Genomic DNA, 25,748 nt, shown 5'->3' on the forward strand with positions numbered 1-25,748 from the left:
AACGTTCTCATTTATTCAGCTACAATATATACATGTGGCTTTTAGAACTATTATTTAAAATCTATCTCAACTACATTATTTCTGATTACTTAGTAGATGTTCTCTAAATGCTGCATTTGCTCATAATGCTTATAAAGTATTGTGTGTTTAACTTTATAATAGTCTTTTTTCTTGAAGAAGAGGATGAAAAGGAGTACATCTATAAAGAGCCAAAGCTCACTGGCCTCTCAGAGATTTCCCTGAGACTTGTTAAACTTTATGGTGAAAAATTTGGTACAGAGAATGTCAAAATAATTCAGGATTCAGACAAGGTAACATGCCCTGCATTTTGAAATCATTATTTATTAGTACCAGATGTAGCACATTGCTTCTGATTTTTTCCTTTTTTAGCTGGTGGAGGAGAGACATGGGAAATAGAGTCTTTCCAGATCCCGAAAGAAAGGACAGGGGCTTTGGAATCAGAGAGAAGGAATAAGATCTCCATTCTCTGCCACTTACTAGCTGTGTGACCATGGGGAATATACTTAACCTCTCTGGGCCTCATTTTTCTTGTTAGTAAATGAACTTAATAATAGTGCCTTCCTCATAGAGTTGTTGCATGAATTCAGTTCAGCTCAGTTGTGACCTACTCTTAGCGACCGCATGGACTGCACCATGCCAGGCTTCCCTGTTCCTCACCAACTCCCGGAGCTTGCTCAAACTCATGTCCATTGAGTCGGTGATGCCATCCAACCATCTCATCCTTTGTCATCCCCTTCTCCTCTTGCCTCAGTCTTTCCGAGCATCAGGGCCTTTTCCAATGAGTCAGTTCTTCGCATCAGGTGGCCAAAGTATTGGAGTTTCAGCTTCAGCATCAGTCCTTCCAATGAATATTCAGGACTGATTTCCTTTAGAATGGACTAGTTGGATCTCCTTGCAGTCCAAGGGACTCTCAAGAGTCTTCTCCAGCACCACAGTTCAAAAGCATCAACTGTTCCGTGCTCAGCTTTCTTTATAGTCCAACTCTCACATCCATACATGACTACTGGAAAAACCATAGCTTTGACTCCATGGACCTTTGTCAGCAAAGTAATGTCTCTGCTTTTTAATATGCTGTCTAGGTTGATCAATGGCACCTCACTCCAGTACTCTTGCCTGGGAAATCCTATAGACGTAGGAGCCTGGTAGGCTACAGTCCATCAGGGCGCGAAGAGTTAGACATGACTGAGTGACTTCACTTTCACTTTACACTTTCATGCATTGGAGAAGGAAATGGCAACCCACTCCAGTGTTCTTGCCTGGAGAATCCCAGGGACAGCGGAGCCTGGTGGGCTGCCATCTATGGGTTCGCACAGAGTTGGACAGGACTGAAGCGACTTAGCAGCAGCAGCAGCAGGTTGATCATAGCTTGTCTTCCAGTGAGCAAGCATCTTTTAATTTCATGGCTGCAGTCACCATCTGCAGTGATTTTGGAGCCCAAGAAAATAAAGCTTGTCACTGTCCCCATTGTTTTCCCATCAATTTGCCATGAAGTACTGGGATGGGATGCCATGATCTTCATTTTTTGAATATTGAGTTTTAAGCCAAATTTTTCACTCTACTCTTTCACGTTCATCAAGAGCTCTTTAGTTCCTCTTCACTGTCTGTCATAAGGGTGGTGTCATCTGCATATCTGAGGTTTTTGATATTTCTCCTGGCAATCTTCATTCTAGCTTGTGCTTCATCCAGTCTGACATTTTGCACGATGTACTCTGCATATAAGTCAAATAAGCAGGGTGACAATATACATCCTTGATAGTTGTAGGGATTAAATTATTCAATGTATGGAAAGTGATTAGAGTTCCTGATATATAAGAAGGCATTTGATAATAACATAGAAACTAGCATGCTCAATAGAAGTTAGCCATTATTGTTAATGTTGTTGTGCCTCATGATTGTCAATTGCATACTTTATGATTAAAATCATCTTAGGTGGGACTTCTCTGGTGGTCCAGTGGGCAGGAGTTTGCCTGCCAGTGAAGGAGACACAGGTTTGATCCCTAGTCCAGGAGGATTCCACATGTTGTGGGGAAACTAAACCTGTGCGCCACAGCTACTGTGCCTGCACTCTGATCCCGGCACCACAACTAGAGAGTACTCACAGCTCACCACAACTAGAGAAAGCCCACACACCGCAGCAAGGAGGATCAAATGCAGCCAAACATGAACATAAATAAATGAGATTTTTAAAGGAAAAATCATCTTACGACACACATTTCACTCTTAAGATAGCCTTAGTTCAGTAGCTATATTTGCAGTGATGTAGGTTTAGGAGAGATGCCTTGATCTAAAGATGATCCATCCCACTAGACCCTGCCAAGGCAAGGATGAGAAAGGTTCCAGCAAGAGAGGCTGTTTCTTAGAAACGCATAGTTCCTTATAGACAGAATTGCAGAAGAGCACAATGGGAATGACTGATTGTCCTTAGTCACCATGGGCATGTTTAGGATGAGAGCTGATTTTTAAGGTAGGAAAGCCCTTTAATACAGTGCAAGATCTGCAGGCCCCAGAAATACGTACCGAGTGACTGTGATGTGCATGGTGCTCTGCAAAACACTTGATAGCTAACAGGCAGCATTGCCAGAGTGAAAGGCCCTTGGCGATGGTAAAGACACTTCATTTTCCCCCATGAAAATGATCTCTTCACTTTGTAAATTTAGCTGTATCTTATGGAGATGATTTTATCTTGAATATCTTAGATATTTAAAATGTATACTGACAGGTCCAGAATTCATTAATATTTGGCAAAACCTCTCTGCTTCTTATCAGTCTCAGTCTTCTGTGTTGTTTTATTGAATTAAGACAACAGAAAATTTTCTCTTTTGTAGCCAGCAAGTTTTAGGCTTGCTACCACACTACTGATACTATAAATGGAAAGTTATTAGAAAGCCAGGCTTGCAGAAAAACATGCAGTTTTCTGCTTTATGCTGCCTCTGAAAACCTGGCCAACAGGCACTAATGACAAACCACCATCAGGCAGCTGGACTCCTGACCCTCTTTGTAAACACAATATTTTAGTCACTCTTCATAGGCAACAGATAAAAGAAGCAGTTGCTACTTTTAAAATCCTTCTTCTTTCTTAATGTGTGAAGTTGAAAATTTGAAACACTCTTTTACTTGCCAAAGAATAAAATCTGCTTAAGGGCACAAACAATTTAAAGAACAGTGGGCAATATTTTCCAGTATTTTAAATGTACGTTTCCTGGACCCAATAATTTCACGTTTAAGATTTTATCTTGTATATGTACACAAAGATATACGTTTAAGATGTTTATTGCTATAAAGTTTATGTAACAAAAACCTGGAAACAATCTGTGTCCATACAGTTAAGGAAATGGTACTACCCTCGTAATGGATATAGCTAAACTACTTTAAAAATTTATAAGTATTTAAATGAACCAACCAAGATATATTCTTGAGAGAAAAATGTGAGATGCAGACATTATGGGCAGGATGATTACATTTGTGAAAACTGATACTTTCAGACACTCACTTGTGTATGCTTAGGAAATTTCTGGAATGATACAAAGTTGGTTTTTAATTTACTTACTTTAATTGGAGGATAATTACTTTACAATATTGTGGGGTTTTTTGCTATACATCAGTATGAATCAGCCATAGATGGAATGATACAAAAGTAGTAATAGTTATCCCTAAAGAGATAGACTAGAGTCTTATGGAGAAGAAAAACATTTATTTTCAAGTGTACCCTCATGTACTTCTTGAATGTTTTACCATATACTTTATTTTTATGAGGTTAAAATCAGTCTTGACCTCTTTTTTATTTCTTTTCTATGTTTTGTCTAGGCCAGATAATTAACTTCAACTATTTCCTTAGGTTTCACTGGAGAAATCTAGATATTTAATTGGAAAGAAAATAAAGAATTTTTGAATGTAGGCTTTTTGGAGAAGTTTTAAGAACTACTAAGAAAATTTCTATCCCTTGTCACAGAATTGAATACAGTGTTTGCTATGGGTTTTCCACAGTGGCCCTTGGTCAGATTGTAGTCATTTCCTTCCATTCCTAGTTTGTTGAGTGTTTTCATTATGAACAGGTGTTAATTTTGTCAAATGCATTTTCTGCATTGATTGAGATGATCATGTTCTTTTTTTTTTTCTTCATTATGTTAATGCAGTATATTGCTTCTTTTGTTGCAGAGCATGGGCTCTAGAGTACATGGGTTCAGTAGCTGTGGTACAGGGGCTTTTTTAGTTGTGGTGCCCTGGCTTAGTCATCTTGCAGCGAGATCTTAGTTCCCCTACTGGGGATTGAACCCACATCCCCTGCAATGGATGGAGGATTCTTAACAAGTGGACTTTCCTGTAGACTAATGATATCTTAATGTAAAGTCTCTTAAATCATGCAGCAATCAAAAAACAGAAATATGTTGCTATTGTTATGATAATACTAGATTTTATAATTACCAAGACCTTTATACAGGTTTGAATTACTGTCTGATGTTCTTTCATTGTGACCAGCAGGACTCCCTTTGGTGTTTCATATGGGGCAAGCCTAGTGGTGTAAAAGCTGGCTTAAAACTCAACATTCAAAAAATGAAGATCATGGCATCCCATCCCACTCAGTTCAGTTCAGTTCAGTTCAGTCGCTCAGTCATGTCCGACTCTTTGCGACCCCATGAATCACAGCACGCCAGGCCTCCCTGTCCATCACCAACTCCAGGAGTTCACTCAGACTCACGTCCATCGGGTCAGTGATGCCATCCAGCCATCTCATCCTCTGTCATCCCCTTCTCCTCCTGCCCCCAATCCCTCCCAGCATCAGAGTCTTTTCCAATGAGTCAACTCTTCATATGAGGTGGCCAAAGTACTGGAGTTTCAGCTTTAGCATCATTCCTTCCAAAGAAATCCCAGGGCTGATCTTCAGCATGGAGTGGTTGGATCTTCATGGCAAATTGATGGGGAAACAATGGAAACAGTGACAGGCTTTATTTTCTTGGGCTCCAAAATCACTGCAGATGGTGACTGCAGCCATGAAATTAAAAGATGCTTGTTTACTGGAAGAAAAGCTATGACCAACCTAGACAGCATATTAAAAAGCGGACATTACTTTGCTGACAAAGGTCTATCTAGTCAAAGCTAAGGTTTTTCCTTTAGTCATGTATGGATGTGAGAGTTGGACTATAAAGAAAGCTGAGCATGGAACAGTTGATGCTTTTGAACTGTGGTGCTGGAGAAGACTCTTGAGAGTCCCTTGGACTGCAAGGAGATCCAACCAGTCCATCCTAAAGGAAATCAACCCTGGGTGTTCACTGGAAGGACTGATGCTAAAGCTGAAACTCCAGTACTTTGGCCACCTGATGCGAAGAACAGACTCATTGGAAAAGGCCCTGATGCTGGGAAAGATTGAAGGCAGGGGGAGAAGGGGATGACAAAGGATGAGATGGTTGGATGGCATCACCGACTCAATGGACATGAGTTTGAGCAAGCTCCAGGAGTTGGTGAGGAACAGGAAAGCCTGGCATGGTGCAGCCCATGGGGTCGCAAGGAGTAGGACACGACTGAGTAATTGAAGTGAACTGAGTGGTAATGAACTCCTTCAGCTATTCTTTACCTGGGAATGTCTTAGTTTCTCCCTCACTATTAAGCACAGCTTTGCAAGATATAGAATTCTTGATTAATAGATATGTTTTTTGTTTAAAGTCCACTGCCTTCTGACCATCAACATTTCTGATGAGAAATCTGACCATCTTACTCAGGATCCCTTATATGTGACAAGTCTTTGTCTCTTGCTTCTTGCAAAATTCTCTCTTTGCCATAGTAAAATAATTAGCATTCATTAAAAAAAATAATTTTTAAAAAAGAAAAAAATTCTCTCTTTGGCTTTGACTTTTGACATTTGATTTTAGTATGTCTCAGCATGGATCTGTTTGAGTTACCCTGCTTGGAGTTTGTTGAGTTTTGTGTCTCTCGTAAGATTTGAGTGTTCACCCATTATTTCTTCAGATAGTCTCCCTGTCCCTTTCTCTCTCTTTTATCCTTCAAAGACTCCCATAGTGTGCATGTTCACCTGCTGGATGATATTCCTCATGTTCCATAGCCTCTGTCTCTCTTCAGTTTTTTTCCTTTGTGTTCCTCTGATCCATCATTGACATCGTCTTATCCTCAAATTGGCTATACCTGCTGAAATGTGTCTTTGAATCCCTCTGGTGATGTTTCATTTCAGTTGTTGTATTTTTCAGCTCTGACAAAAAAGGTTTTGGTTTCCTTTTAGATTTTCTAGCTCTTTATTGATATCGGTATTTTGTTGATACATAATTTCCTTGACATTTTCCACAACTTCCTTTAGTTCTTTGATCATGAATACTGTTGTTTTAATGTCTTTCTCTAGCAGATCTGCTATCACTTTTTTTTCAGTGATAATGTCTATTGGTTTATTTTTCTGTTTTGAATGGGCCATACTATCCTATTTCTTTGTATGCCTTGCAATTTTTTTGTTGTTCAAAACTGGATATTTGAATGTAATATTGTGATCTCTCTGGAAATCAGATTCTCTCCCTGTCGCAGAGTTTCCTGTGTTTTGTTGTTGTTTTTAATTGCTGTAAGCTATGTCTGTCCCAAGAATCCGCCTGAGGTGTAAATTTGGGATCTTCTCAAGTCTTTTCTGAGCCTGTGCCTTCCCCTGAGCATGCGCAGTGACTTTCTAGTCACCCTCATTTATGCAGTTACCTTAGAACAGTCTAGTATTGGATGTCCAGCTCCTAAGAGGGGATGGAGAGGAAAATGAAAGAGAGAGGAAAGGTACTGGTCTGTTAAATCCCCTGAAAGTCACTTTAGGCAGAGGGGGAGGGCATTGCAACAAAGGGAAGAGGTGGTATAAAAATGGCCACAGCCTCTTTGACTGTCCCCCTGTGACCAGAAGCAGCAATCAGCAGTCATAGCACAGATTCACAATATTTGGAAGACAGGGTCTTTGTTCATCCTGGCTCCTACAAGCTGCTCTAGGAATATGCACACAGCTATCTGCCATAGTACTTGAGGGATGAGGTATGGGTGGCTGCCATTGTGCCCAGAGTTAAAATTGAACAAAATCAAATTTAAGGCAATTTTCTGTCCAAGTCTTCCCGTGGAAGTTGCAAGTCTTCAACAGATTCCAGAGATCCAAAATTGTTTCATCAGATAGGTAATGACGGTGTAACTATTGTCTCTATAAGAAGATAGACGTCTGGTGCTCTGCCATCTTCTGAGAATCCTCTCTGTAATAAGTATTTTTTGAGGTGGAATTCAGATGGTAAAGCGTCTGCTCACAATGTGGGAGACCCGGATTCGGTTCCTGGGTTGGGAAGATCCCCTGGAGAAGGAAATGGCAATCCACTCCAGCACCCTTGCCTGGAAAATCCCATGGACGGAGGAGCCTGATAGGCTACAGTCCATGGGGTCGCAAAGAGTCGGACACGACTGAGCGATTTCACTGTCACTTTCAAATGTGCAGTTAGCCATTTTAATATATGGGGAACACATGTACAACAGTGGTGGATTCAAGTCAATGTATGGCAAAACCAGTACAGTATTGTAAAGTACTTAGCCTCCAATTAAAATAAACAAATTTATATTATAAAAATTAAAAAATAAAAATAAGTAAAAATTTTAAAAAAGAAATTGAATGTAACATAAAAGCAAATAAAAGTAAATTTTTAAAAAAAGCAAATGATAAAGCAATGCTCAGCATGATCTCCAGTTTGTAAATAAATATATATGCATAGAAAAAAAGATTACAAGGAAATATATGAGAATGTAAATGATGGTCATTGCTGAGTGGTAGCATTGCAGTTTTTTCTGTCTACATTTCTGTAATCTCCAAATAGCTTCTGTAACTTCTTAATAATCAGAAGGAGACAATCCTTGAAGAAAGAGCAAAGATCTCTTCCAACTGTGTATTCATCTCGCAGTGTATTCAATGACACTGTTCCACAGTTGATCTCAGAGGGGTTAGTAGCTTACCTGTACCCCATTTTCCCTCCTGTTTAATAAAACACAAAACTTTCTTACTTTCCAGGTAAATGTCAAAGAGCTTGATCCCAAATATGCTCATATCCAAGTCACTTATGTGAAGCCCTACTTTGATGATAAAGAACTCACAGAAAGAAAAACTGAGTTTGAAAGAAACCATAATATCAACAGGTTTGTTTTTGAGGCTCCTTATACATTGTCAGGCAAAAAGCAAGGCTGTATAGAGGAACAGTGCAAACGCCGTACAATCTTGACTAGTAAGTAGGACTTGGCATAACTTCTTTGTTTGACATGATCTTTTTTGATACATACAAGTAGCAGCTGGTCAGCAGGAAAATGTAATTGAAATTTTAATCATTTATTGTTCTGCTGTTCAGTCACTCACTTACACAAACATGCTATGTTATAAACCATTCCTTTCCCATATGTAAGTATGTAATTCATGCTTAGTCTGAGTCGTCTCAGAGAGAATTTCTCCTTCAGTCCTGAAGTAATAAGGCACCTATTTGGTCTCTAAGGGATTTTCCAGAGAAAATATGGGGAGAATTAAGCACAATAGATTTTTTTTAAATTTGGCTGATTTACTATCTTAAAAACTCATCTGTCAATCTTAATCTTTAATAGCTTCAAACTCGTTTCCATATGTGAAGAGGATTTCTATAAACTATGAACAGCAGATTCATTTAAAGACAATTGATGTTGCCACGGATAAAATAAAATAAAGCTGCAGAGCTTTGCTCTTCTGCTGACGTGGACATGATTCAGCTCTTACTTAAATTGCAGGGCTGTGTTTCAGTGCAGGTATGTTGGTTGCTAACCATGTATTAAACGTTTCTTGTTGTTCCTCTCACTTTCATAAGGGCACAGAACAAACACTAATTGTAATTGTCTTATACTCTGACTGGGTGCAAAAATCTCTACATTATTTATTAATTTAATAAAGACATTATGTTCAGTTTCTGTAAATTTTTTGTTATGTCAGATAGCTTTAACATAAATCCCTCTGACTATAGCCAAGCCCTATATTTAGATAGGAGAAATTGTTAAGTAACTTGTTAGAGTATAATTTTGGCAGATGATTTGCTTTAGTTAATCTTTTTTAAGTAAATTTATAATAAGATAGTAAATATGTTTCTCAGGTATGGATCTTTAATATAGTATTCTTTTTAAAAAGAGAAATGCAAAAATGACTTTTTAATTACATTCTGACAACTCTCATTTTTCTCCTTTTGTAATTTAGGTAAATGCAGGTCCATTGGCATATGCAAGGGCTGTCTTAAATGACAGTCAAGATAGCAAGTATCCACCCAAAAAAGTAAATGAGTTGAAAGACATGTTTAGGTAAGTGCTTTGTAGTTTTCAGATCAGACCACTATTTTTTTTTACTCCATTGTCTTCTTAAGTGAAACCAAAATATTCACCAAATTATGTCCCTCTAAAAAATTATCGATTCCCTTTTATAAAGTTTAAGTTACCTTCTAATGGTATTTTAGGTAGTGAGGAAATGTGTGATCTCTTTCTTGCTGCCGAACTGTAACAATCTCCTAGTGACCCAAGGCATTAAATATGGCAACCACTTCATTGCTCTGGATATTGTGACACAAACAGAAGCCTACATTCATTACGTGATTTCCTCCTTTGCCTGATTGACCTCATGTCACAGCTTTTCCAGATCATTTAGGGTAGGAAGGGTTGGATAGGCTTACTTCTATCCTGTATCCTTAGTTCCACTTGGATTCTGCCAGGCTAGGGCATATGATATCATCTCTGGTCTGAGAGTCCCTCTAAGGCAAGGCATGTTTGAATGATCACGCAGTAGAAAAAATCTGTTTTGTGTATAAAAGAGTTTACATTCAGAATAAGAGGGAGAGATGAGTAAAGCAGACTGAGTAGAAGGAGAACTTCCACTCATTTGCTCCCAACTTACTTCATTTATTTTTCCTATCTCTGTATTATCAGCTATTTCAGGTTACATAGTAACCAGTAGTCATTCATTCAATATTTATTAATGCCTGCTGCTGCTGCTAAGTTGCTTCAGTCATGTCTGACTCTGTGCAACCCCATAGACGGCAGCCCACCAGGCTCCCCCATCCCTGGGATTCTCTAGGCAGGAACACTGAAGTGAGTTGCCATTTCCTTCTCCAGTGCATGAAAGTGAAAAGTGAAAGTGAAGTCACTCAGCCGTGTTTGACTCTTAGCGACCCCGTGGACTTCAGCCCACCAGGCTCCTCCATCCAGGGGATTTTCCAGGCAAGAGCACTGGAGTGGGGTGCCATTGCCTTCTCCGTATTAATGCCTGGCATGTAAAAAAAGATTCTACTAGTTGCTATCATAGGGATACAGAACAAATGGTCAGTGAGGTACTTTGTCCCCTAAGTTTTGCATTCTAATTATGCACATTAAACATATACATATGAAATAATGGAAAGATATTTTTATGATAAGTCATCAACTCCCTGTCACCACTCTTACCAACCCAGGGCAGATACTTCATACCTATAACACCCAGCACTGTACTGGGTACATAGCCCCAAATTAGCTGTTTTTGAATAAATGACATTATCTACAGATATAAATTACTGTGAGCACAAGCATAGCTGATACCATATCGAGTAAATGACTGAGCAGGTTGGCTTCCTAGAGGGTTAAATATTTTGAGCTAGGTTTTGAAAGAGATAAGAAACCAGAAGCAAAGATGGAAAAGAAAAGATATTTCAGATTAGGAGATGGCATTAACAAAACCACAGTGAGAAAATATGGGATTCTATTCTTCCTTCTAGGCAAACCATGGTTAAAGTAAATATTAAATGGTCAGTGAGACTTTTGCGTAATAAGTAACAAAAACTTTACCTTTGATCTTCATCTACAGGAAGTTCATCCAAGCATGCAGCATTGCACTGGAACTAAATGAGTGGTTAATGAAAGAGGATCAGATTGAATACCATGAAGAGCTCACGTCAAATTTCAGAGACATGGCGAAAGAATTGTCTGACATTATTCATGAACAGGCAAGTATTAGAGTGATTGAAAAGGAAAACATGATCTGGGTCCCTAAAGTGTTACTTAGCAAACCAATTAGTTTGAAATGGTGTTACAATGAAATCAAGTCTGTTATTTTAAAATTTGTTTGTATATTCTTTAACCATTAAATAATGTAATGAAAATTAGAGTTTTTAAAATTTATTTATTTTTTAATTTAAAGATAATTGCTTTACAGAATTTTGTTTATTTCTGTCAAACATCAAAATACGTCAGCCATGCTGCTGCTGCTGCTGCTGCTGCTGCTGCTGCTGCTGCTGCTAAGTCGCTTCAGTCGTGTCCGACTTTATGCGACCCCACAAACAGCAGCCCACCAGGCTCCCCCATCCCCAGGATTCTCCAGGCAAGAACACTGGAGTGGGTTGCCATTTCCTTCTCCAATGCATGAAAGTGAAAAGTGAAAGTGAAGTCGCTCAGTCGTGTCCAACTCTTAGCGACCCCATGGACTGCAGCCTACCAGGCTCCTCCATCCATGGGATTTTCCAGGCAAGAATACTGGAGTGGGGTGCCATCGCCTTCTCTGGAATCAACCATAGCTATACATATATTCCTCCCTGTTGAACCTCCCTCCGATCTCCCTCCCCATTCTGTCCCTCTAGGTTGATACAGAGCCCCTGTTTGAGTTTCTTGAGAGAGATATAGCAAATTTAGTTGGCTATCTATTTTACATGTGGTAATGTAAGTTTCCATGTTACTCTCTCCATACATCTCCCCTCTCCTCCCCTCTCCCCATGTCCATAAGTCTTTTCTTTATGTCTGTTTCTCCATTGCTGCCTTGCAAATAAATTCTTCAGTACCAACTTTTAGATTCGGTATATATGCATCAGTATACAATATTTAACTTTCTCTTTCTGACTGACTTCACTCTGTATAATAGGCTCTAGGTTCATCCACCTCATCAGAACTGACTCAAATATGTTCCTTTTTGGCTGTGTATATGTATGACAACTTCTTTATCCATTCATCTGTCGATGGACATCCAGGTTGCTTCCATGTTCTAGCTATTGTAAACAGTGCTGCAATGAACAGTGGGATACATGTGTCTTTTTCAATTTTGGTTTCCTCAGGGTATATGCCTAAGAGTGGGATTGCTGGGTAATATGGTGGTTTTATTCCTAGGTTTTTAAGGAACCATCTTCCAGAGTGGCTGTATCAATTTACATTGCCACCAACAGTGCAAGAGCGTTCCCTTTTTTCCACACCCTCTCCAGCATTTATTGTTTGTAGACTTTTTGACAGTGGCCATTCTGACTGGAGTGAGATGATACCGCATTGTAGCTTTGATTTGCATTTCTCTAATAATGAGTGATGTTGAGCTCATTTTCATGTGTTTGTTAGCCATCTGTATGTCTTCTTTGGAGAAATGTCTGTTTAGGTCTTTTTGCCACCTTTTGATTGGGTTGTTTGATTTTCCTGGTATTGAGTTGTATGAGCTACTTGTAAAGTTTGGAAATTAATCCCTTGTCAGTTGTTTCATTTCCTATTGTTTCCTCCCATTCTGAGGATTGTCTTTTCACCTTGCTTACAGTCTCCTTTGGTGTGATAAAGCTATGAAGTTTAATCAGGTCCCACTTGTTTACTTTTGTTTTAATTTCTGTTGCTCTAGGAGGTGGGTCATAGAGGATGTTGCTTTGATTTATGTCATTGAGTGTTCTGCCTATATTTTCCTCTAAAAGTTTTATAGTTTCTGGTCTTATATTTAGATCTTTACTCCATTTTGAGTTTATCTGTGTATGGTGTTAGGCAGTGTTCTAATTTCATTCTTTTACATGTAGCTGTCCAGTTTTCCCAGCACCATTTATTGAAGAGATTCTCTTTGCCCCATTGTATACTTTTGCCTCCTTTGTCAAAACTAAGGTACCCATAGGTGCGTGACTTTATCTCTGGGCTTTCTATCTTGTTCCATAGGTGAATATTTCTGTTTTTGTGCCAGTACCATACTATCTTGATGACTGTAGCTTTGTAGTATAATCTAAAATCAGGAAAGTCAATTTCTCCAGCTCCAATCTTCTTTCTCAAGACTGCTTTGGCTATTTGGGGTCTTTGGGGTCTTTTGTGTTTCCATATGAATTGTGAAATTTTTTGTTTTAGTTCTGTGAAAAATCCCATTGGTAATTGTGACAGGGATCACATTGAATCTGTAGATTGCATTTGGTAGTATAGTCATTTTCACAGTATTGATTACATTTTTTGAAGAGTTTTAATCATAAATGGGTGCTGGATTTTGTCAAATGATTTTTCTGCACCTATTGAGATTATCATGTGCTTTTTTATCTTTCAATTTGTTAATATGGTGTATCACATTGATTGATTTGTATATATTGATGAATCCTTGCATCCCTGGAATAAACTCAACTTGATCACGGTGTATGAGCTTTTTAATGTTTTGTTGAATTCTGTTTGCTAAAATTTTGTGAGGATATTTGCATCTATGTTCATCAGTGATATTGACCTGTAGTTTTCTTTTTTTGTGTTGTCTGTATCTGGTTTTGGTATCAGGGTGATGGTGGTCTCATAGAATGTGTTTCGAAGTTTTTCTTCCTTTGCAGTTTTTGAAAGAGTTTTAGAAGGATAGCCATTAGCTCTTCTCTAAATGTTTGATAGAATTCTCCTGTGAAGCCATCTGGTCCTGGGCTCTTGTTTTTTGGGAGAAATTTGATCACAGCTTCAATTTCAGTGCTTGTAATTGGGTTGTTCATAATTTCTATTTATTCCTTATTCACTCTTTGAAGACTAAACTTTTCTAAGAATCTGTCCATTTCTTCCAGGTTATCCATTTTCTTGCTATATAATTGTTCATAATACTCTCTTATAATCCTTTGTATTTCTGCATTGTCTGTTGTAACCTCTCCTTTTTTATTTCTAACTTTGTTGATTTGATTCTTCTCTCTTTTTTTCTTGATGAGTCTGCCTAATGGTTTGTCCATTTTATCTTCTCAAAGAACCAGCTTTTCATTTTATTAATCTTTACTATTGTTTCTTTCATTTCTTTTTCATTTCATTTTTTTCATTTCTTTTTCAGATCTTGATGATTTGTTTCTTTCTACTAATCTTGGTTTTTTTGCTCTTTTTTTTACATTTTAGGTTTAAAGTTAGGTTGTCTATTTGATGTTTTTCTTTTTTTTTTTTTTAATTTTTATTCCTTTATTTCTCATGTGTTCCCCATCCTGAACCCTCCTCCCTCCTCCCTCCCCATACTGATGTTTTTCTTGTTTCTTGAGATAGGATTGTATTACTATGAACTTACCTCTTAGAACTGCATTTGCTGCATCCCATAGGTTTTGAGTTGCCGTGTTTTCATTGTCACTTGTTTCTAGGAATTTTTTGATATCCCTTTTTATTTCTTCAGTAATCTGCTTGTTATTTTAAAATGTACTCTTTAATCTCCATGTGTTTGTACTTTTTAGATTTTTTTCATCATACTTGATATCTAGTCTTATAGCGTTGTGGTTGGAAAAGATGCTTGATATGATTTCAATTTTATTAAATTTACTGAGGCTTCATTTGTGACCAAAGATGTGGTCTATCCTGGAGAATGTTCCATGGGTACTTGAGAAGAAGGTGTATCCTTCTGCATGTGGCTGGAATGTCCTGAAGATGTCAATGAGATCCATCTCATCTAATGAATCATTTAAGACTTGTATTTCATTATTAATTTTCTGTTTTGATGATCTTTCCATTGGTGCGAGTGGGGTGTTAAAGTCTCCTACTTATTTTGTTACTGTCAATTTCTCCTTTTATGTCTGCTAGTGCTTGTCTTATGTATTGAGGTGCTCCTATGTTGGGTGCATAGATATTTACAATTGTTATGTCTTTCTCTTGGATTGATCCCTTGATCTTTATGTAGAGTCCTTCCTTATCTCTTATAATATTCTTTATTTTAAGGTCTACTTTGTCTGGTATGAGGACTGCTACCCCAGCTTTCTTTTGCTTTCCATGTGCATCGAATACAATTTTCCATCCTCTCACTTTCAGTCTATATGTGTCTTTAGGTGTGAAGTGGGTTTCTTGTAGACAGCATATACATGGGTCTTGTTTTTGTATCCATTTAGCCAGTCTGTGTCTTTTGGTTGGAGCAATTAATCGATTTGCACTTAAAGTAATTATTGATATATTCCTAATGCCATTGTCTTAATTGTTTGGGGTTTTTTTCTGTAGAACTTTTTCTTCTCTTGTATTTCCTGACTATAGAGTCCCTGTAACATTTCTTGTAAAGCTGGTTTGATGGTACTGAATTCTCTTAACTTTTGCTTGTTTGAAAAGTTTTTGATTTCTCCATCAAATTTGAATGAGATCCTTGCCAGGTAGAGTAATCTTGGTTGTAGATTTTTCCATTTCAGTTCTTTAAATATATCCTGCCAGTCTCTTCTGGCCTTCAGAGTTTCTGCTGAAAGATCAGCTGTTAAACATATGGGGTTTCCCTGTATGTTACTCCTTGCTTTTCCCTAGATGCTTTTAATATTCTTTCTTTGTGTTTAGTCTTTGTTAGTTTGATTAGTATGTGTCTTGGTGTGTTTCTCCTTGGGTTTATGCTTTATGGGACTCTACCACTCTTGGACTTGATTGACCATTTCCTTATCCATGTTGCGGAAATTATCAAGTATAATATCTTCAAAAATTTTCTTATACCCCTTCTTTTTCTCTTCTTCTTCTAGGGCCCCTATAATTCTAATATTGGTGTGTTTAATATTGTCACAGAGGTCTCTGAGACTATCCTCAGTTCGTTTCATTCTTTTTACTTTATTCTGCTTTTAGCAGTTGACCTAGAGCCAGACATCCTGGAATGTGAAGTCAAGTGGGCCTTAAAAAGCATCACTACGAACAAAGCTAGTGGAGGTGATGGAATTCCAGTTGAGCTATTCCAAATCCTGAAAGATGATGCTGTGAAAGTGCTGCACTCAATATGCCAACAAATTTGGAAAACTCAGCAGTGCCCACAGGACTGGAAAAGGTCAGTTTTCATTCCAATCCCAAAGAAAGGCAATGCCAAAGAATGCTCAAACTACCACACAGTTGCACTCATCTCACACGCTAGTAAAGTAATGCTCAAAATTCTCCAAGCCAGGCTTCAGCAATATGTGAATCGTGAACTTCCTGATGTTCAAGCTGGTTTTAGAAAAGGCAGAGGAACCAGAGATCAAATTGCCAACATCCTCTGGATCATAGAAAAAGCAAGAGAGTTCCAGAAAAACATCTCTTTCTGCTTTATTGACTATGCCAAAGCCTTTGACTGTGTAGATCACAATAAACTGTGGAAAATTCTGAAAGAGATGGGAATACCAGACCACCTGATCTGCCTCTTGAGAAATCTGTATGCAGGTAAGGAAGCAACAGTTAGAACTGGATGTGGAACAACAGACTGGTTCCAAATAGGAAAAGGAGTTCGTCAAGGCTGTATATTGTCACCCTGTTTATTTAACTTATATGCAGAGCACATCATGAGAAACGCTGGCCTGGAAGAAACACAAACTGGAATCAAGATTGCCGGGAGAAATATCAATAACCTCAGATATGCAGATGACACCACCCTTATGGCAAAAAGTCAAGAGGAACTCAAAAGCCTCTTGATGAAGGTGAAAGAGGAGAGTGAAAAAGTTGGCTTAAAACTCAACATTCAGAAAACGAAGATCATGGCATCTGGTCCCATCACTTCATGGCAAATAGATGGGGAAACAGTGGAAACAGTGTCAGACTTTATTTTTCTGGGCTCCAAAATCACTGCAGATGGTGACTGCAGCCATGAAATTAAAAGACTCTTACTCCTTGGAAGGAAAGTTATGACCAAACTAGATAGCATGTTCAAAAGCAGAGACATTACTTTGCCAACAAAGGTCCGTCTAGTCAAGGCTATGGTTTTTCCTTTGGTCATGTATGGATGTGAGAGTTGGACTATGAAGAAGGCTGAGCACCGAAGAATTGATGCTTTTGAACTGTGGTGTTGGAGAAGACTCTTGAGAGTCCCTTGGACTGCAAGGAGATCCAACCAGTCCATTCTGAAGGAGATCAGCCCTGGGATTTCTTTGGAAGGAATGATGCTGAAGCTGAAACTCCAGTACTTTGGCCACCTCATGTGAAGAGTTGACTCATTGGAAAAGACTCTGGTGCTGGGCGGGATTGGGGGTAAGAGGAGAAGGGGACAACAGAGGATGAGATGGCTGGATGGCATCACTGACTTGATGGACGTGAGTCTCAGTGAACTCTGGGGAGTTGGAGATGGGCAGGGAGGCCTGGTGTGCTGCAATTCATGGGGTCGAAAGGAGTCGGACACAACTGAGTGACTGATCTGATCTGATCTGATCTGACACCATTTTATCTTCCAGCTCACTCATCCATTCTTCTGCTTCAGGTATTCTGCTATTGATTCCTTCTAGAGTATTTTTAATTTCAGTAATTGTATTGTTTGTCCCTGTATATTTATTCTTTAATTCTTCTAGGTCATTGTTAATTGATTCTTACATTTTCTCCATTCTGTTTTCAAGGTTTTGATCATCTTTACTATCATTATTCTGAATTCTTTTTCAGGTAGTTTGCCTATTTCTTCTTCATTTATTTGGACTTCTGTGTTTCTAGTTTGTTCCTTCATTTGTGTAGTATTTCTCTGCCTTTTCAATGATTTTTTAAACTTACTGTGTTTGAGGTCTCCTTTTCCCAGGCTTCAAGGTTAAACTCTTTCTTCCTTTTGTTTTTTTTGCAACTCCTGGACTTGATTGACCATTTCCTTATCCATGTTGTGGAAATTATCAAGTATAAACTTTTCAAAAATTTTCTCCAATGTACACAGCTATAAGAAATATTGCGTTTTCTTTGGTGGGAGCTCTCAGTGTCCTTTTATATATCCCATAGACACAGAGTCTGCCTAGTTGATCGTGTGGATTTAATCTGCGGCTTGTACAGCTGGTGGGAAGGTTTTGGGTCTTCTTTCTTAGCCACACTGCCCCTGGGTTTCAATTGTGGTTTATTTCCACCTTTGCACATGGGTCGTCCACTTGGGTTTGTTCCTGAGGCTGCCCTGGAGGACTTGGGTCTGCCCCAGTGAGGGCCAGCTACGGAGGTGGTGCAGTTGCTTGGGTCACAGGTTTCAGGCAGCACCAAGTACTCAGGATGGTTGGAGGCTAGGGCAGCAATAAACACAGTGCTCTAGAAGGTTATGGCAACCAATATTGGCCAATACACTCCAATATTCTTGCCTGGAGAACCCCCTGACAGAGAAGCCTGGCAGTCCACAGTCCACAGGGTCACAGAGTTGGACACAACCAAAGCAACCCCATGTGCGTAGATGCAAGATTTTTTTTTGCCTGTGGCAGCTCTGCCCCAGTGAGGGTTGAGCATGAAGGTGGCGCAGCCGCCTTCAGGGATCATGGCAGCACCAAGTGTTCAGGGATACGGACTGCCTCTGCTGTAGGAGTTATTGCCCTATCAGAATCTTTTTTGAGCCTCTGGTAGCTGGCGATCAGAAGACCTCTTTGGCTAGTGTTTCTCTGTAGCTCCGCACATTTAGGCACTTAGCGATCTCCCTTGCCTGGGGTCCTTCACTGTTGTTCAGCATGTCAGGCACATAGAGAGGCCCCGGTAGGTAGGGGTCCTACTCTGTAGTTCAGCGCATCAGTCACTTCGAGGAACACCCTGGATGGGGTCCTGCTCTGTAGTTCAGTGCAGTCAGGGGTTTGATGGGTCAGCCTCTCTATTGTTCAGCTGCCAGTGCTGGCATGTGGGGAGAGAGAGGCTATGGTGATGGCTCCAGCAGTATCGTCTTGCTTCCGTGGCTGCCTAGCTTTCCACCACAGGCACTTTCCACCACAATTTCCTCCCTCACATCTCCTAGGTCAGTCTTGCCACAGTCAACAGCAGCCCTCACCCTGGAATTGCTCCACAATCCCAGCGCTCCAGCTTCCAGCTGCTGTGCCTTGCAGGGGACCTGCTTCCCTGTCCGGGGTATGTATGGCTGTGGCAAGGACTGTCTTATTCTCATTCCATTTAGGCTACCACAGATCAGCTGTTTCATTCTCAACCTTAAATATTTCTCCTCTGACCCAGATGATTGCCCCAGTGTGGGGATTGGACCCCACCTTCGGTTTCAGCACCCACTGAGGGCAGGTCCAGCCCTAGTAACACTCCTGTTTTTCCCCCTAGTTCCTTTGTCCTACCGAGTGTTTGCATGCTTCTATATACTCTTTTCCAGTGGTCGGGTACTCCCGTCTGCTCTCAGCTGCTGTTCTGCAAGCACTTCTGTGTCTGAATGTGTAGTCCTGATGTATCCATGGAGAGAGATGCACTCCATGTCCACTCCTCTGCCACCTTGTTCTATACCGCAAATCAGATTTGAAGCAATTACTGGCAGTTGCTTCAGCAGTTGTTCATGTAGTAAACTATTTTGTTCTGTGCACCACTGTGCCATTAGAAGTGAGTAGCTGTGCAAGTCTAGTTAATCTACTGTGAGCATGGCTAAGAGTCTCTCAAGAAGGGTCCTAGAGAAGTGAAATGATTGGCTCAGCAGCCAGATCCCTAAATGACTATCCCTGTTTTAGCTGTAAGAAACTAGTTACAGTTGGCCCTCCATATTCGCAGCTTCCGCATCCAGGGATTCAACCTACTGAAGATCGAAAATATTTGAAAAAAATTTCCAGAAAGTTCCAAAAAAGCCAAACTTGAATTTCCTGCATGTAGGCAGCTATTTACATAACATTTACATTGTATTAGCTGTTATACATTATCTAGAGATGATTTTAAAGTACAGGAGAGGATATGCATAAGTTATATGCAAATAGTGTGTGATTTTATATAAGGAACTTGAGCATCTTCAGAGTTTAATATCCATGGGGGAAGGGGGACAGTGGCCCTGGAACTAATCATCTGGGGATACTGAGGGACAACTGTATGATCATTTAGGTGAGATCCTGAGTGAATCCCAAAATTCAGGAATTGTGTTAATACCCATACAGCCTGCAAAACTCTCATTTCATAATACCTAGCATTCTAATGTTTGACTGACTGTTAATGTCAGTTATAACTAGCTTAGTTATATAGTTCACAACCTGAAACATATAGAAGCAAAGATCTGCTCACCACTGACAGCCAAATTCTGTCATAATTAAGTAGTTAAGACTTTTATAGATCTACTTACCTTAAAACCAGAGTACTCCTGAATTATCCTGGTAAATGTCATTCCTATATTAGGCTCCTGAAATCTGTGTTTACAACTACTCTATACATGGATTGTCACTCAGCTATTTTAACGTCTTCACCACAGATGTAAAAGTCATGGCCTGATGGTCTGGTCCTCAGTGCCTGAGCCCTATTGAGCTTACATAATGTCTCTTTGCTTTCCTTAAGAAGGAAAACAGCCAATAAGATCAATATTTGCTTCAGAAACTCTTCAGACTCTCAATTTTTTATGAAATTAAGACCCCTTAAAAGAAACAAGGATAACTACAGCCCTTGAGAGAACACATTCTTATTGCTGGTTCCAGGAAGGAGAACCTCCTCTGTCCTGATATGAGCATTTCACTGCTTGCCTGAAGACACTCCCCTGCGTGAGACCATCACATGGAGGGTGTCCTTACAAATAGACTGACCATGGTTAGTGCCAAAGCACTGCAGTATAATGATGGGGAGGGGGAGAAGAAAGATTTCAAAGAAAACAGGAGCTAGTTGACTCCAAGCTCTACCTTTCTTGTGGTATCTAACTCCTGTTAGAAAGGACTTTGGGAAATTTGTTATAATTAGTCCAAAGTTGTACTGCATGACCAGGAGTCCAATTTTCTAACCATGGTCATCTTCTCAGTATGGAGAAGCCAGGCAGCCAGACTTTCATCATCCATCTTTCAATGAGATGAGTCATCCCAGTCTCCTGCTCTCCTATTCTCATGGCAGGGAATCTCGCCGGCCTGAGGAGTCTGGACTCAGTGATCTGTTTCCTCTTTTTGTCATCTTGACTTCTGTTAACCCACTTAAGAGTGAGTGTAAACCATCCCAAGGCATATCTTTGCTGCTCAGTTTTCCGAGGTCCTTTTTTGTCTCCTTCCTAAAGCAGTCCAGTGATCAGGACTAGGCAGGCAGGGAATCATTCCGCTTCCTTTATTGTCTGTGTCTCAGGTTCAGCCCCTGAGTATGGTGGGGATATGCCTCTCTTCACCCTCACCCTTCTGGGTTATGTTGAAGTGTTAGTCACTCAGTCATGTCCAACTCTTTGTGACCCCATGGACTGTAGCTCACCAGGCTCTTTTGTCTGTGGAATTCTCCAGGCAAGAATACTGGAGTGGGTTGCCAGTTCCTTCTCCAGGGGATCTTCTGAACCCAGGGATCAAACTCGGGTCTCCTGCATTGTAGGTGAATTCTTTACCATCTGAGCCATCTGGGAATACTTTAATCAAATAGACTACACAATTTGTTCCTAGAAACTGTCTAGTTTACGGGGTTCTCTTCTCCATTGTCCATAGGAAAAAACAGCAAAACTCCTCCTTTACAAAAATATAAAACAATTATAGCATTTTAAGGCAATATATATTACAGTTGTAGAATTTGCATGCAACTGTATGACCTAGCCTTGAACTCTAAATTATTCAAATTGAAAGCAAATTATTCAATTTACTGCTATTACGATGATCAAGTTATTTAGAGCATTCTATATGGTTCTTTTTTCCTTGTGAAAAAACAAAATTCAACTGTGGTTGTTCAGTTGCTCAGTCATGTCCAACTCTTTGCAACCCCATGGACTGCAACACACCAGGCTTCCCAGTCGTTCACCACCTCCTGGAGTTTGCTCAAACACATGCCCATTTATTCAGTGATGCTATCCAACCATTTCATCCTCTGTCATCCCCTTCTCCTCTTGCCTTCAATCTTTCCCAGCATCAGGGCTTTTTCCAGTGAGTCAGTTCTTTGCATCAGATGGCCAAAATATTGGAGTTTCAGCTTCAGAATCAGTCCTTCCAATGAATATTCAGGACTGATTTCCTTTAGGATGGGCTGGTTGGATCTCCTTGCAGTCTGAGAGACTCTCAAGGGTCTTCTCCGACACCACAGTTTGAAAGTGTCCATTCTTGGGCACTTAGCCTTTTTTATGGTCCAACTCTGGAAAAACCATAGCTTTGACTATATGGACCTTTGTCAGCAAAGTAATGTCTCTGCTTTTTATTCAGAGTCAGGTGAGTCAGTTTTAAAGATTTTGGCTTTATTCAGTGATTCACAAGTCCAGCAGGATCCCATGTAGCAGACTGAAAGAAGCTCTGAAGAGCCATAGAAAACGGAAGCCTTTTACAGGTACAAGGAGTCAGGTCAAGGAAGTTATTCTAAAAGAGACCTGATTGTTTCCAGCAAGCTCACCTTCCTCTGGAGCACAGCAAGGGTCTGTCAGTTGGATTACCTCACTAGTGCTGACCAGGAAATTCCAAACTTGAAAGTAATATATGTACTTTTTTGACTAGTTAAGATTCAGTTCAGTTCAGTCTCTCAGTTGTGTCCGACTCTTTGCAACCCCATGAATCGCAGCACGCCAGGCCTCCCTGTCCATCACCAACTCCCGGAGTTCACTCAGACTCACGTCCATCAAGTCAGTGATGCCATCCAGCCATCTCATCCTCTGTCGTCCCCTTCTCCTCCTGCCCCCAATCCCTCCCAGCATCAGAGTCTTTTCCAATGAGTCAACTCTTCACATGAGGTGGCCAAAGTACTGGAGTTTCAGCTTCAGCATCATTCCTTCCAAAGAAATCCCAGGGCTGATCTCCTTCAGAATGGACTGGTTGGATCTCCTTGCAGTCCAAGGGACTCTCAAGAGTCTTCTCCAACACCACAGTTCAAAAGCATCAATTCTTTGGTGCTCAGCTTTCTTCACAGTCCAGCTCTCACAGCCATACATGACCAAAGGAAAAACCATAGCCTTGACTAGACAGACCTTTGTTGGCAAAGTAATGTCTCTGCTTTTGAATATGCTATCTAGATTGGTCATAACTTTCCTTCCAAGGAGTAAGAGTCTTTTAATTTCATGGCTGCAGTCACCATCTGCAGTGATTTTGGAGCCCAGAAAAATAAAGTCTGACACTGTTTCCACTGTTTCCCCATCTATTTCCCGTGAAGTGATGGGACCAGATGCCATGATCTTCGTTTTCTGAATGTTGAGTTTTAAGCCAACTTTTTCACTCTCCTCTTTCACCTTCATCAAGAGGCTTTTGAGTTCCTCTTGACTTTTTGCCATAAGGGTGGTGTCATCTGCATATCTGAGGTTGTTGATATTTCTCCTGGCAATCTTGATTCCAGCTTGTGCTTCTTCCAGCCCAGTGTTTCTCATGATGCCTGGAAAAGGCTAAAACTACAAGTAGGCCATATATTATAACTCAGGTGATGTGGGTTTAGCACAAGTGACTCCATTTTGGGCCTCTTCTCTCTCTCTCTCTCTTTTTAAAAATTTATTTGGCTGCACCACGTCTTAGCTGTGGCATGTGGGATCCAGCTCCCCGAGCAGGGGCTGATCCCACCACCCTACTGAGCATAGAGTCCCATCCTCTGGACCACCAGGGAAGTTCCTTGTCTCTTTTTTAACACCCCAAAATGTGGGTTTTATGAATCTGCTGTCATATTTCCCACCTGTCTTTCTCATTTAATTTCTATAAACCATGGCTATTATATTTAGTTCTAGAGACCACATTTTAGACCCTTGATATTATATATTATACATTATATGTTATGCATTCTTCTATCTTATATATTATATATAATATATTTATAGCTAACCAAGAAAATCTTGCTTTCTATTGGTTTATATTTATGAAAGCTGTCCGGTCATGATGTATCATATTTAGATGTACCTTAGTTTAGGCAAATGTTGAGTTTTTACTGAAGTTTTATAAATCAATATTTCCAATTACAGTCCCATATAAAGTAACTATTTTTAGTCACAAAATTTGAGATTTGTTATTTCCCAAAGGTAAATATAATAATATAAAATAAGATAAAATATAGCTGTGCATTGAAATGTCAGTTATCTGTTTAGCTCCGTAAATGATGACTTGACAAAAAGATATGGCCTGGATATTCCTCGGCCCTTTTCAGTGTTATCTGTTACACTATATCAAAATATGAAGTCCTTTTATAACTTCTTCAAGCTTTTGTAAGAGGAAAATCTTGTATTATGGACTTTATAATAAAGATGTGATTTGTAGCAACACAAATGATATGACCCATTACTGCCACCAGAAGCCATTTTCAGGCTTCCTACTGAAGTTTCAAAGCTAACTTGAGAACCTAGTCTTGAAAGCTCGAAAGCTAAGTTGGTATTGTTCAGTAAAGAGGTTGGTATGCTATTCTTTCATCTAATCCATGCATGAGATATCTGTTGCCTTTGATCACACAAAATGGATAATTTTTAAAATGTCTATACTATTATGAATATATATGGTTTATGCTTATAGGTTATAAAATTATTAATACATTTATGAAGTTCTTCATTAATTTTTTTTTTGCATCAATGAGTTTACATAATTATGGTGTATATTTGGAAATATTGACTTATTTTCTCTTCACTTAAAATTATTTCCCAAGTCTCCAGGAAAGGGGCATGGGTATCTGCATATTGAATAGCCCCCAAGTGAACTTGAGAACCACTCTTAGAAGATGATCTATAAACTCATATCAAATAGTTCACTGTTGAGGCTCTTTTCTGACCGTCTATTAAAAAAAAATTTTAAACATTTTATTACCTCTCACTTTCTTTTGAATTTTGCATTTTACAACCTTTTGTTTTTCTTAATGAGTAACCAGATCTTTTCTGCTTTTTTGATACGCTGCCTTTGTAATACAGCTTTGAAGACTTGAGTCAGTAATGTTTTTCTTTGCTCTTTCTGCTTTACATCATTTTAAATAGCTAAGTGTCAGTGATAAATTGGAATATGCCTGTGATTTCGTATACACATACCTTTTTTGGCCATGGCTATTTTGCTTAGTGATAAACATGCCATTTCTTTCGTTTTAGATAATACAAGAAGACCCAATGCATTCTCCCTGGATGAGCAACACATTACATGTATTTTGTGCAATTAGTGGTACATCGAGTGACCGAAGTTATGGTTCCCCAAGATACACTGCTGAAATATGAGGACATGTGTCAAGGGACAACAAGACTGAACTTTCTCAGGAATATTTGGAGCTGTGCAAGTGTTAAAAATTTAAAGATTTGTTATACACAGAGTGTTTCTTCCTGACACCAAAACTTTCATGCTTTCATACAGGGTGCTTACATATTTGTAAATATTTAAGCAACTTGAAAGTGCCTGGAAAATTGCACCACTGTGCTTAGTTTGTACTTTTTAAGATAAATCAATATACTGAGAAGTAGAGTTCAAAAACTTTAATCCGATTTGCTTACTTGTTACTTAAAATATTAATGGCACTGTGTAAAATGGTATAATGGCACTCAAAAGGTAAAACTTCTTTGTAATTAGAAGTGAAGGAAATAATACTTTGAATTTAGTGTTTTTCTTGACAGGAAGCTAAATTCATTATTATACTAGACGTTGGAGAAAAAAACTGATAAATTTTTCACGAAACATGGATACTTCCAACTGAGGAGATAATTTGAAACCTTGCCTTCCAGTGGTCTAGACTGGGCTAAAGAAAACAAAAGCATTATATAAACAAAGAAATTTTCACAAAGAAAGGACATATATAGAAATACCAGGCTTACCAGTCCTTCAAGTTTTGATCCAATGATGCTAGGTATTCCAGTCAGTGGT

General features: G+C 39.3%; 1 protein-coding gene across 1 annotated transcript; it reads left to right on the forward strand.

Annotated features, from left to right (window-relative positions):
• Positions 1-178: 178 nt before the first annotated feature.
• Positions 179-25,443, forward strand: LOC133242288 (dedicator of cytokinesis protein 11-like). Its single transcript, XM_061408383.1, has 6 exons — positions 179-311; positions 8,033-8,243; positions 8,611-8,787; positions 9,227-9,327; positions 10,856-10,994; positions 24,989-25,443. Exons 3-6 carry the CDS (start codon positions 8,743-8,745, stop codon positions 25,109-25,111), a joined length of 408 nt encoding a protein of 135 aa, XP_061264367.1. The 5' UTR covers positions 179-311; positions 8,033-8,243; positions 8,611-8,742; the 3' UTR covers positions 25,112-25,443.
• Positions 25,444-25,748: the final 305 nt, after the last annotated feature.

This window comes from Bos javanicus, chromosome X (genome assembly GCF_032452875.1).
Source record: "Bos javanicus breed banteng chromosome X, ARS-OSU_banteng_1.0, whole genome shotgun sequence".
NCBI classification, from domain to species: Eukaryota; Metazoa; Chordata; class Mammalia; order Artiodactyla; family Bovidae; genus Bos; species Bos javanicus.